The sequence below is a fragment of the Astatotilapia calliptera genome, chromosome 3 (genome assembly GCF_900246225.1).
Source record: "Astatotilapia calliptera chromosome 3, fAstCal1.2, whole genome shotgun sequence".
Taxonomy (NCBI): domain Eukaryota; kingdom Metazoa; phylum Chordata; class Actinopteri; order Cichliformes; family Cichlidae; genus Astatotilapia; species Astatotilapia calliptera.
In genome coordinates, this window is record NC_039304.1 from 32,569,431 (window position 1) to 32,582,946 (window position 13,516).

Below are 13,516 nucleotides of genomic sequence, written 5' to 3' on the forward strand. Positions count from 1 at the left end.
ATGTCTCTTGGTCTGACAATGAAAAGTGATCCCGCAACACAAAACACTGTGGTGAGTTACTGAACTGCAGACACTATGAGAACTTTGTTAAAAGCACTGAGGATCAACATCCTCTATCCTTATATGTCTTGTTATTGTTGCATGAAGGTCATCCCATGAAAAACCAGTGTGCCTCCCACCTGTCCTTCACAGAATCAGGGTTTACAATAACTTCAGCATATTCAATGAAGTAGAAGTCAATGCAAAATTGTTATTTAAAAACATGTATGCGCTAAAAGTTTTTACACACCCCAGATACTTTGGTGGCCTCTAACATGGATTTTTTTAATAGCATTAAGGGACACATTTGAATGGCTTTAAATAGACTGAAGTTATTTTTTAAAATCTACATTTTTTTTTTCAGTTTTGGTTGATTTTATAAGGATTGAACCGATGTTTATGGGACTTTATGGGAACTTGACTTTGTCTCCTCTCAGGTGTGTGGTCCAACAATTCCAAGGGACTGCAAAAGTATCACCATGTACAACGGTGTGTGTTTTCACATGGACCGATCTAATACATTTGGACCACCTGTACCTTCTTCTCCAGACGGTAACAATAAATGGAGTTTGTGAAAATGTGTCCTTAATAATTAGAGTCCCGGTGCCTCCTTAATAAAAATCTCTTGCATTTTTACTTGAACATAGTCTTACAATCATTTATATTTGTGCTTGTATAATCTCAAATCAACTGAAACTGTCTCAAGACTTCTCTTATATATTCCAGCAATTAAGGGTTAATCAGAAACAGTAAATAGAAAATTATGTTTGTGTGAGATGTGATTACTCATAGATGAATATAAGTATAAGTTGTATGATTTGTTGATTATTTTTTTGTTTGTTTACAGTTTTCCCGTCTAAGCCTTATTTCAGATTGTCTGTTTGGATTCATTGTATTATAGTTTTATCCAAAGAGCTTTTCTAGACTAATTTGACCTGAATCCATCAACACTGAAACAAATGATGGTAAAATTTGAGCTAGCCAAGATTAAATCTACAGCATAAAAATGTATTTAATTCTAATGATCAGAATTTTTTTGAGATGGTCTCTTCAATTATTCAGAATGAAATAACCATATCTGCATGTAAAATGAAAGTGTTATTTGAAAAACAAATACAAAAACACCCCATTTGATTTCAAATTCATTACAAAAACGAAACTAAGCCTGGTTTTTTGGGTTATGCAATGCATGACAAAATGCAAGAAGACTAGTACAGACACACAAGACCTTTGGGGGAAAAAATTAAAAGGAGACCGAGAAGTTTACTTCCCTCTAAAGCTACTTACGACTTCTTTAAAGCTCTGTATGCAAATAAGTAATGTATTATGGTTTTCCTGGAGAAAATAATTTGTGTTGCTGTGTGTTACATCACGATGTATTCCTGTTACATAAGAACAACGTAAACATGAGGCTACTGTCGCTCACCGTAACACAATTTCCAACCGTAACAAGAACATACAGTACAGAGGGTCTTTCTTTTAGTGTTGTAAGTTTGAACACAATGCTCTATACACTCAGCTTTAACATCATTCTGGGTTGATTCAAAGCGTTGTGTTAGCATGCTGTCTGTACAGATGTTTGCAAACATCTGATGTTGTGTTAGCAGTTTAATGCAGCTGTTTATGTCCTGGATGGGGTTTGCATGTTACCATCATGCTCGTGTCCCTTCATGGTCAAAAAAATAAAATAAAATAAAATAAAAGTATTGTCCAAATCTCCACCATTTTCCTCTTCCCTGCACAAACCATTGTTTCTATGACTGTAATACAGGAAGAAAATTAAAGTAATTAGAACTGAATGCAAAAATCAAGGCTACAAATAACTAAATTAGCTTAATAACAAAATTAGGCTTCTGTAAGCAGTTTTAAGACTTCTTTAAACTAATTTAATCTCTTAATCTTAATTTCTTTTTTTCTTTCTTCTTTTAAAGGACTAATTGTCTAAATATGTGGGTATTCATAGTCGATTTGCTAAAATGTTAAAATTCACCTAAAATAATCAATTTCAATTCATCTCTTTGATAGTGTGCCCGACACAAGTAGACATTGCTTTTCTGTTGGATGGTTCAGGCAGCGTATCTGTCCCTGATTTTCAAACAATGATGAAGTTTGTGGAAGATCTAATCCAGGCATTTCTGTCAGTTGATGCACAGGTAAGACACTGTACTACCTGTCAGTTATATCGTATTACAGACACAAATAGTTTCACCTGCTTTTCATTTATCTCCATGAAAAAAAAGGCTATTTTATATTTTTTTATATTGTTTCTCCCTTTCTTCAGTTTTCTGTTTCCCAGTTTTCCTCGTTACCTCGGGTTCATTTTTATTTCAAGAAATTTTCCTCATCTGGATCACTAAAGACTGAAATCGATGGAATCACACAGCTGGAGGGATCAACTTACACAGCTAAGGCCATCAGACATGTTGTGTAAGGGTTGCAATGATATTACTGAAGCATTAAAGTTAAATGATCTTGACAGACTTCCTGATAATTTTCTTTTTGAGACTGACCACACTAAAAACTGTATTGACTGATGCAAGAGTTTTAAAAGAAGAACTTGCATTAACTAGATTTGCAAAATACTAAAATGTCCATGAGCGATAATACAAAACAAATGGATGCATGCAAAATAATAATCATTCATGCAATTTACTCTATGATCAAAATGTGCACTGTAAAAACATGTTTTATGTTGAAATTAGATTTGTTTATTTTTTAATTTGACAGAAACAATGTTTTCACACCACAAAGAGGTTCCAGACCAGATGTGAAGAAAGTCTTGATAGTAATTACTGATGGAGAATCTAATGACCGGTATGACCTGGAAAATGCAACACAGCTAGCAGGGAATCAAAACATTGTTCGATTTGTGATTGGGGTAAGTACCTCCATTATTTAAACCTGCATAATGTTGAAATTTATACTAATAATGTGTTTTGGTTATTTATTAGACTACAGTCACATGATCCTACAGTATATGGAGCAAAGTAATGAGCCACCTTCACAGAAACCATGGAAACCCGGGCCATATCATCACACTGTTTTCACACTATTGTTAATGTTAATTTCTCCTCTATTGGAGAAATTAACATTAATAATAGTTAATGTTAACAATAGCCAGGATTAAACTCAAAATCCTGCTCCTCACAAACAAGGTCTTAAATAATCAGGCTCCATCTTATCTTAATGACCTTATAGTACCATATCACCCCATTGGAGAACTTTGCTCTTGCACTGCAGGCTTACTTGTTGTTCCTATATTATTTAAAAGTAGAATAGGAGGGAGAGCCTTCAGTTTTCAGGCCCCTCTTCTGTGGAATCAGCTTCCAGTTTGGATTCGAGAGACAGACACTATCCCTACTTTCAAGATTAGACTTAAAACTTTCCTTTTTGCTAAAGCATATAGTTAGGGCTGAATCAGGTGACCCCGAATCCTCCCTTAGTTATGCTGCAATAGACGTAGGCTGCTGGGGATTCCCATGATGCATTGATTATTTCTTTTTCAGTCACCTTTCTCACTCACTATGTGTTAATAGACCTCTCTGCATCTGCTGGCAGATAGCCGTCCCTCTTTGAACCTGGTTCTGCTAGAGGTTTCTTCCTGTTAAAAGGGAGTTTTTCCTTCCCAAAGTGCTTGCTCATCGGGGGCCATATGTGTGTTGGTTTTTTCTCTGTATGTATTATTGTAGGGTCTTCCTTACAATATAAAGCGCCTTGAGGCGATGGCTGTTATGATTTGGCGCTGTATAAATAAAATTAAACTGAATTGAACTGGACGAGGAGCTGCATTTACACTCCCAGCATTTACAGCTGATCATTGAATATGCAGGAGTGGTATCTAATTACAGTACCATGCTCAAATTTCAATAAATAAAAAAGCTAAATTAATAATGGAAACATAGACTGTATTAATCTTTGTATTAAACTGCATTAAAGTTTTAATAAAATCAGATAAATAATTTTGCATTAAATGTAAACACATGTTTTAAACAACCCTAGGTGGGGAATGCATTTATTCTGACTGAAGCAAAAAAAGAACTACGCACCATTGCATCGTCTCCCTCAGGCAATCACGTGTTTCAAGTGCAGAACTTCAACGCACTTGAAATAATCCGGCAGAGTTTGCAGGACAAAATCTTTTCCATTGAAGGTAAATTATATATTTAACATTTAGCAAGCTTTGATAAAATTTCTGTAAATGTTACATTGCATTATTGTATCATTGCTTGAGGCTAAAGGTCGAAGCATTAGTGAAATGAAAAATAACTATTGAGGCACCTTTATAATAAACAGATATCATTACACTAAATTACTAGTGTAATGCGCTGTGTTGTGTCTATCAATAAACCTTTTTATATTTTTACAGGATCTCAAACCGGTGGAGTCTCACTGAAAATGGAAATGTCTCAGGAGGGATTCAGTGCAGTTATTGCGCCCGAGGTAATTAAAACTACCTGAAACTCACCAGACAGTCTAGTCATAGAAAGAGAGATTCAAACACTTTTTATAAAAACAAGAGTCCAGATTTTAAAGGTAAAATAAATTGTATATAAAATGTATTTCCTGTCTGCACTGTAGGGAATTCAGATGTCTATTGTTGGTGCAAACCAGTGGAAGGGAGGCTACGTGCAATACACAACAGGAGGCCAGAAGGTGAAAACATATGAGGATGTGTCTTTTGAGCCTGACAGCTATCTTGGTAAGAATATTACAGCTTTAACAATCTAACTCATACACATGTAATCATGTATATACACAGCTCTGCTGTAATTCTTTCACACAAATACGTATATCAGATTTTATATCTATCTTCTCTTTTTGCCTACCTAAATTCTAGGTTACTCCATGGCAACTGCTAAAACCCAAAGTGGTTCCCTGACAATTGTTGGTGCTCCAAGATATAAACACAGAGGAGCTGTGGTCGCTGTTAACAGAGAAAGCTTTGAAAACCAAAAGATTGAGCCGTTGGCATCACAGGTATGTATTTACAGCAAGACCAAACTGAATGGGATTATTAACTGGTAGTAAATACTTTCTTAAATACAAATTGTTGTCATTTGGCTTTATGCGACTATTTTCATCAATAATGTGTTTCTTACACAGTATCAGACTGGTGAATATTTCGGGGCAGAGGTGTGTACCATGGACATAAATAATGATGATATCACTGATCTAATCTTCATATCAGCCCCAATGTACACGGAGCCTGATAGAGAGGGAAGAGTTTATGTTTGCAGACTAACTGGTTTGGTAAATCAAAGTTTTATCCACTTCAATTAAATGAATTAGTTTATTTGTCAACTTCCCTAATGATCATATAATATTCACTCTCCTGCTTTTAGTTTGTAGAGTGTAATTTTGATGATCCATTAGTACTAAGAGGACATGCAGCTGTCAAAGGAAGGTTCGGCTCTTCTCTTGCTGTGCTGCCTGATCTAAACTCAGATGGATTCAGGGATTTGGCAGTTGGAGCACCATTGGAGAATAATGGTGAAGGCAGCATCTACATATTCCACAGTGAAGGAGGAGGAAGAATCAGTCCTACTTACTCACAGGTACACAACATCGAGGAATTCAAAAAGATGACCAAACTTATTTATCAATATACAATCTGCAGCTTAATTAATTAAAATGTTTTCATGTACACAGAGAATAACTGGCTCTGAGGTCCAGTCAGGACTGAAGTTCTTTGGCCTGTCAATCAGTCAGTCATCTTTTGACCAGAGTGGTGATGAACTGCCTGACTTAGCGGTGGGTTCAAAGGGTAGAGTTGTTTTACTGAGGTAAGTCACAGTCCAGATAGTCCAGTCAAGCATTATAGTTATCTGTGGTAATTCCACCATTGTTGTTAGTTTGCAATCTTAACAAATGCACTACCTGTCAAATCTTATGTAAATTTGAAAGGTCACCATAATAAGAACTGCATATAGGTTACATATCAATAAATTCATCATAAATGATTGAGTCATTCATTATAAGGGATTTATGATTTTTCAAGAAATACAGATTGAGGGTAAAACCGTTGTCTAGAAGCATTAGAAACAAACAAAAGATAAATTGGAAGCTAGGACTAAGAAACTTGGAATTAACGACTAGGAGTGAACATGGAACAAAAGAAAAGAAAAGAGCAGACACAGCAGACGGAGATGACATGACAAAGATCGAAGGGAGACTGAGGACTTAAATACATGCGATTATGAGAGGATGCGCAACAGATGGAAGAACAGCTGAAACTACTTACACACTACCAGCACATGAGATGTATACAGGACAAGAGACTGTCAAAATAAAAGAGGAAGTAACAACACTGAGAAACAAACTAAGATGCATGAACTTGACATTAGGATTGGGAGTAACCTGACAAGAGGACACAACAGACCAGGGTAACAGGAGGGAACATAAAATACAGGGACAAGAGATAAACTAACATGGTAAGAGGTACCTAAAGGCTAGACGACAAAACAAAGACCACAAAATACAAATATTACACAAAGCAGAAACAAAACTAAAAGAGCCAAAACCAGGAACGTAAAACTGAACTGTAGAATGCTAAATAAGATAGAATCAAAATGTCCAAATACATAAACACAGGATCATGGCAAAAAGTTTATGGAGTCAAAGGGATTAGACATTTTTTTCAAATTATTTTACCACATGATGAAAAATGCTCTGCTGATTTAAAAAAAGCAGTAAATGTGTGAAACGGTAACTTTGTTCATACAGAAATGGAAATGCATGCAATATAAAAAATGTTTTCATACAATACCATGTGTTTCAGCACTGCTGACATTATCAAATAGGTATCATTTAATCCACCCATTAATACTGTGAAGTTACACCACTGGCACACAAGAGTGATGGTGATGGGAAATAGGTCTATGTTGATGTACATCTACATACATATTCCATTAAAAAGCATTCCTGATTTATAATTCATTATTCCATAAATCATCATCTATCATTTAAAAGGTTTCAGGACTATTAGGTGTTAAATGTCTCAAAATGTTTGAGCTGTAGTTGTTCAAATGAAATGTTAGGGCAAAGGAAAGATTAGATTGAAGTCTTGTTACTAATTCAGGTCAGAACAAAAAGTCAAATCTTGTTCACATGTGTTTTCCTACTTTCTAGATCAAGACCCATAGTAATGGTTGAAGCTGAGGTGTCATTCAGCCCAATCCAAATCCCTACTCAGAATGTAGACTGCTCAAAACCACTGCAGAACACAGCTGAAATTTGCTTTACCATGAGCACAGTGTCTACAGTCAACACAGGTTCATCATTCTTGGTTTTTCTGAACTACAAAGCCACTGCCCAGCAATTTAATGTTTTCTAAATGTATGTAAATTGCAGCATTGAAATCAAACACTGATTTATTCCAGCTCAAGCAAGGATTAATTACACTTTAACACTGGATGCCACTCGCAAACCTCCAAGCAACCGGGCATATGTTGGTGGGAAACGAGAGCAGTCAGGATTACTTACTGTGGACTTAATAAGAAAAAAATGCTCAACTGTGAAGTTCCTTGTTGAGGTAAAACCAAATAACAACATCAGAGAAAGTTCACCTTGGTGTAACAATATATTTTGATTTCCATTTTGTTTTTAAGAGTCATCCAACACTGAATCTAAACTCAGCACTCATCTCTTCTTGCAGGCCTGTCCAGAAGATGCTCTCAATTCACTTTCCAATGAGCTCAAATTCAAGTTTGATGGTTTGCCCTCAAACACAAATCTCAGACCAAGCCTTGCCCAGCAGGCTCAAACAGCAACCATTCATCCTGTAAGTAACCTTTATAGGTACTTTATTAATCAGATATCTGAGGGCAGTCTTGCGCTGAGGCCATACATTCTGGAGAGATTTCTAGTTGAAATTAGTACTAGAATATTATTAGGAACTTTATTCCCAGTACCAACAGCAGGCACAGCTACATATTTGGGGTCATTACTCTAAAAACGTTGTGTATTAGAAATTAATCGTTAGTAATCCAATATGCTACAAAATTACTAAAGGAGTTTATTACACTGATCATTACATTATTTTCTTGTTACTCCATGAAATGACCCAAAATGCATTGTCTCATAATTATAAGTTAATAATATAAATCTTAGGCTACAGTCTGACATGCCAATGCAATCCCTATCCCAATGAGAAAACACATATGATCTTTCCTTTAGTGTTTACATATAAACACAAGAGATTTTGAAATGGTTGTAACAGTGATTCTCCTTCAGAAACATTAATGAATAGAAATGGAGGCTTCAAGCTCGACTGCTAATCACTGCCTTTCTTACCTGACTGGGCTCTGGCAGCTGGGCTGGGGTCTGCATATGCTCAGCTTTAACGTTCCTCTGTTGGCTAATTTTTTTGCTAGCATGCTGTCTGCAAAGATGCTTCCAATTATCCAATTAGTGTTAGCTGTGCAAACAGCTGCTGTTTCTGTCCTGGATGCAGTTTGCGTTTTACCATTGCAGTCTTCTCCTCTTGTGCAATAAAAAATAAAAGTAATGTCCATATTTCTACTGTAGATCACTCAACTATTTCCCTCCTCCTGCACACAACCTGGAATGGGCTAATTTTAGCCCAAGTGCACACAAGAAAACACTATTTTATTAGATATTTTTTCCATTTTTATCCAACCAACCAGCAGATAACTAAAGGAAACTTTGCAACACTAGTAACAATATAATTGTAACTGAAGTGTAATTACTGAATTCAGTACCGTAACACATTACATTACTGCATTGCTGAAAAATAGAAGGCTACTTTTTACTTTATCTTACACCCGGCATTGGGTAGAACACACAAATTGTTTGCTGGATTCATCTGTAAAACGTTTACATTTATTCTGTGAATAATGTGTAATATAAATGTTTTTGACATCACACTCTCTTCCACAGTTAGGGTTTGAGATCAACTGTGGAACTGACAACAAATGTGTTGATAACCTGAAAGTGGATTTCAACTTCACCAGGTGAGGCAGAATTACAAAACTTTGTTTAGCTTTGCTTGTGTTTTTAGTCACTTGTTAGGTTTCATAACATGTACACTTAAACTTATCATGAAGTTTGAAGCACATAGATATTTTGGGACAGTTTGATATTTAGTCTCCATCATTTTATCCTAATAAAAGAGACAAACAATGACAACACACACACACACACTGGTGGTAGTATGTGATTGAGAGATCACCACCACATATTAAGATTAAAGAAACAAACCCAACAATGGCAGAGAATATTTATTTCAAAATTATACCAATCCCCAAGAAGGCATTGAGGTTCTCTAAACCTTAGACAGGGTCATGAATACTGGACCCAGAAGCAGACTCAACACAAATTTAGCACTGAACTATATAAATTTTATTTCTTTTGTGAGAAAACAATAGTAAACTCTGAAAGTGAAAGTTAAACTCAGGCCTGAGGAAACAGGAGCAAAAATGGAGGTGAGTGTGGAGAAAATGCATTATTGAGACCGTGGGAAAACTGAAACAGAAGAGGAAACAATTACTTAACTGTGGGGAAGCAGAGGAGAGAGAGCAAAGCAGGATAATGGTGCTGCGTGTTCACTGTCCGAGCCAGACCGCGGAGCTTGAAGGGTAAACGTTTGTGAGAGAATCTAGAGGGATGAAGTTACAAAGACTGTTATCCAGTGTGCAGGGCAGGCAGGTAGGACCACTGAGAATGGCTGAACGGAGCAGCAGACCATGCTGCCTGAAGTAGTCCTCTTATGACTGCCTGTTGATGAAATTCAGGTGCGACGCTGGTGGCCCTGCCAGAGGGCGTAACCGAAGAGCCATCCAGAAACATCCAGCACAATGCTCCCACAAACCATGACAGACAGAAACATAGCTCAAATCATTGAGATGTTGGTTTATTGACAGTAATTAAAGAAACATGAAATCAGTGAAAGGCAACGAGCAAGGCTGGGTATACTTGTATGACCGTGGTTTTGTTTTCCCAGCTAGATTAGAGGGTTGCTTTCCTACACCATTGGGTTTGAAAACATGTCTTGATTGTCAGTGTACCCAGCTTCCATGAAGTCCCTGTATGAGGTAGTTGAAGATGCCTCTCCTAGGGACTAACCAACTAATGCTGAAGGGTATGCTCCAACTATGCTGGATGCTGTACTGGTCTGTTGTAGCAAAAAAACCTATTTCCCACCCATCACCAGGAAACAGTTGAGGTGGGTCAGCATCTGACTAGGACACCTAGAGACATCCATTCTGATTACTAGATTACTCAAGATCTCTTATTGGCCTGGGAATGCTTTGATTTCCCACTGGATGAGCTAAAGGAGCTGGCTGAGAGAAAGAACCCAGGGCATTTCTAGACAGAGGCCTCCATGATCCAAACCTGGATAAGTGTCCGAAAATCAATGGATGGTAACAGCTTTTTTCATAATGCATCATCAGTTATTTTTTGTGTTTTATGATCACCAGGAAATGACAGCAAATTAAAATGATATAGCGAGCTTCCACACAGCCACTATTAATATGTTAGAATTCAACACAAAGCTATACTATATTTAGCCTCCTACAAGTTCAGCATCACAGTGCAGTCTTGTTTTCTTCTTCCTTTATTCTTGTTAGATCCTCAGAGGTTAAAGTGGGCATCGATGAGCTTTTGAATGTCACAGTCACAGTGGAGAACAGAGGAGAAAACTCCTACAACAGTCGTGTTATTCTCACGTACCCAGCTGGACTCTCCTACAGGAAGTTCACCATTCAGCAGGTAATGTGTCAGGATCAAGTTCATCATTGATTTGCTGCTCACCCAGTGCATCTGGCAGTCATTTTATTTTCTAATAAAGGGAAGAATTGAGTGCAACTCTTTGGACAGTGAAGATGGTTTATCCCGAGGAAAGACAGACTGTACTATTGACAAGCCAATTTTCAAGAGCAAAACTAAGGTTTGTTATTGTGGTATGATTTTGTCTGTTAACTTCTACACAGTTTAACAAAATGAGCAATCACTCTCTCTTCTTCAATTCAATCAAGGCTTTCTTCATTGTCTCATATGGTATCGAAACAAACACTCAACTAGAGAGGAAGATCTTTATCACTGCTAATGCCACCAGGTACTGTTCATTTAGTAGAGGTCCTTCTCATTTAAGCAATAACCCCACAGACACAGTACAAATCATTTCACTTCTGTCTTTCAGTGGAAATCAGGAGAACGCTACAACGAGTGAAATCTACAAAAATAAATGGATTGATGTGAAATACAGCATTTTCATGACATTTGAAAAGTATGTGTTGTTCTGTTTGTTATAAGATGAATTACACATTTTGTTTTACACAGTATGTATTTAATGTTTAACATGTATCTGTTTAGCTCCTTCAGTTACAGCAATTTCACTTTTGGGATGAATAATTTGCAGATACCAGTCCAACAATTAATCAAGGTAAAATGTAATAAAATATAATAAATATGACTGTGTGAATTAGACTTAACCATAATAGTGTTTGACTGCTTTTTCTTTACTCCCCATGTTTTAGGTTACAAATGATATCAGAGCGTTTAATTTCACTGTGGTGATCAAGGTTCCAGTGAAGCTTGGTGAAAAAGAGATTTGGGTATTGAGCAGCCTACAGGTAATATATGTGTGAGAAGATCTAAAAATGGGTCAGATTTAGCTGTGTGATGGGTGAATGAGGTAAAATAGGACCAATCACCCTGACATTATTTTAAATGTATTTCAGATTGTAGACTGTCAGACAGAAAATGATGAAGACCCAAGTGTCAAAGATTTTGTTCCAAAGATACAAAAGGATAAAGTGGTGGTAAGTATCCGTCTGTACTTTTGCTACCTACCTGTTAAAACTGAACCATGGTACTGATTCAAAACACAACATTGTACTGAATACAAGATTTGTTTCATTCAGTCTTCTTTAAATCACCCACAGGACTGCTCTGTAGCCATGTGCAGAGTGTTCAAGTGCAACACCTTCATGGGAAGACTGCAGAGTAGGACATACGAAATCTCTGCCAATCTCAGTTCAGGATGGATAGAGCAGGTAATTAAAGAATAGTTTTTTAAAATTGTTTCATTAATACTTTTCCTGAGTATGTATGAGTACTTTGGTTAAATCTTCAGATATAACCATTTTACAGTTAAATCAAATAATACCTAATTTAGGCTTAACTCATTTCATTTTTTCTAAGATTGGACTTCAATCTGCTAAATTCCTCTTGACCAGTACAGCCACTGTGGATTATGACCAAAGCCAGTACATCTACTTTTCAACAGTGTCTAACAACAATCCTCCTGTTCGCAAGGTGATTTAGCATTACTTTCTCTTGTTTGAGTTACACAAGAGCTTGAATATCATCCACATTCTGTTACCTTATCTCTCAGATTATAGTCGAGGTAGAAGTGTATCCTCAGACAAATTTCACCAAAGAGATTATAGGAGGATCCCTGGGAGGGTTGGCTTTTCTGGCTTTACTCACTGCTGGCCTGTATAAGGTGAAAGACTCTTCTTACACTTTTTCAACTCATCACACAGCTGTGAAAGGGTTTTAGAGAGTATGTCTAATTTTTTAAACAAAGTTCAAGAGTTTATATTTACTCATGTAGTTATTTGCTTTAATTTTGAATGTAAGTCTAATGAATAATCTCTGTACTTTCATTTTTTCCCCTTGCACTCCTAGGCTGGTTTTTTCAAGAGGAAATATCCATAGATGATGAATGAAAATGCAGAGACCGATCTGGAACCGGGAACTGATGGAAATGAATCCCAAACAGAATAACAAAGCTCATATTTGTTGTTGTACATTTACTGTAAAGTTAAAACAAACATTAAACAAGTAAGGAAATTTGTGTTTGGTTGATTATCCCTTTGTTGTAACAGTTCTTCTTGGTAAAAAATCTTATAGTGGGGGAAAGCATTTTTATAGCTGGAACGGTCTGCTGGTGTCTGCTCCAAGCAGGCCACATTTGAGTGATCTGGATAGAGCTTTGGTGCTTTAGTGCAACCTCAAAGTTTTCCACATAACTAAACTACAGCAATATTTTGAGTGAGCCCCAGTACCATCTTCAAATTGAAGGCCAAGTTCCATACACTCTAAAAAGTAATTCAGAGGCTTAGTAAATATCACTATACAGTAAATATAAGTTAGATGAGCCTGATAAAATCTATGAATATCAAAAAATAACACTATGGCTTGTGTCACTCAAGAATGCGAGTTTGATTGACCTCGACCTTTTGACCTTACCGGAAGTACTCCGGAAGTGTCTAATCGATTCCAGATGTGTGACTAATCGCATCCAGCGGGGAAAAAAATTGATGTTTTGTCCAGAGAGGGAGGGGTCGGTGGAGGGAGGATGGTTGAGGGATAATTCTGATCAGAGGAGGGTCATTCCAGGGGCATGGAAAGTTCAGGGGGGGGGTAACACAGGAGATTTCTGATGAGTCAGTGGAGATCATGTTCTATAGGGAGACAGAATGATCGCAGCAGTTAGTTTTTCACAGAA

General features: G+C 36.8%; 1 protein-coding gene across 1 annotated transcript; it reads left to right on the forward strand.

The window, feature by feature from the left end:
• LOC113019262 (integrin alpha-M-like) lies at positions 1-12,858 on the forward strand. Its single transcript, XM_026162844.1, has 27 exons — positions 1-51; positions 477-591; positions 2,065-2,192; positions 2,321-2,466; positions 2,767-2,917; positions 4,039-4,189; positions 4,406-4,479; positions 4,618-4,738; positions 4,877-5,016; positions 5,143-5,289; positions 5,382-5,594; positions 5,689-5,822; positions 7,168-7,310; positions 7,419-7,570; positions 7,694-7,819; positions 8,938-9,011; positions 10,629-10,770; positions 10,850-10,948; positions 11,037-11,116; positions 11,201-11,287; positions 11,374-11,443; positions 11,538-11,633; positions 11,742-11,822; positions 11,946-12,056; positions 12,205-12,318; positions 12,398-12,508; positions 12,694-12,858. Exons 1-27 carry the CDS (start codon positions 1-3, stop codon positions 12,721-12,723), a joined length of 3,087 nt encoding a protein of 1,028 aa, XP_026018629.1. The 3' UTR covers positions 12,724-12,858.
• The last annotated feature ends 658 nt before the right edge of the window (positions 12,859-13,516 follow it).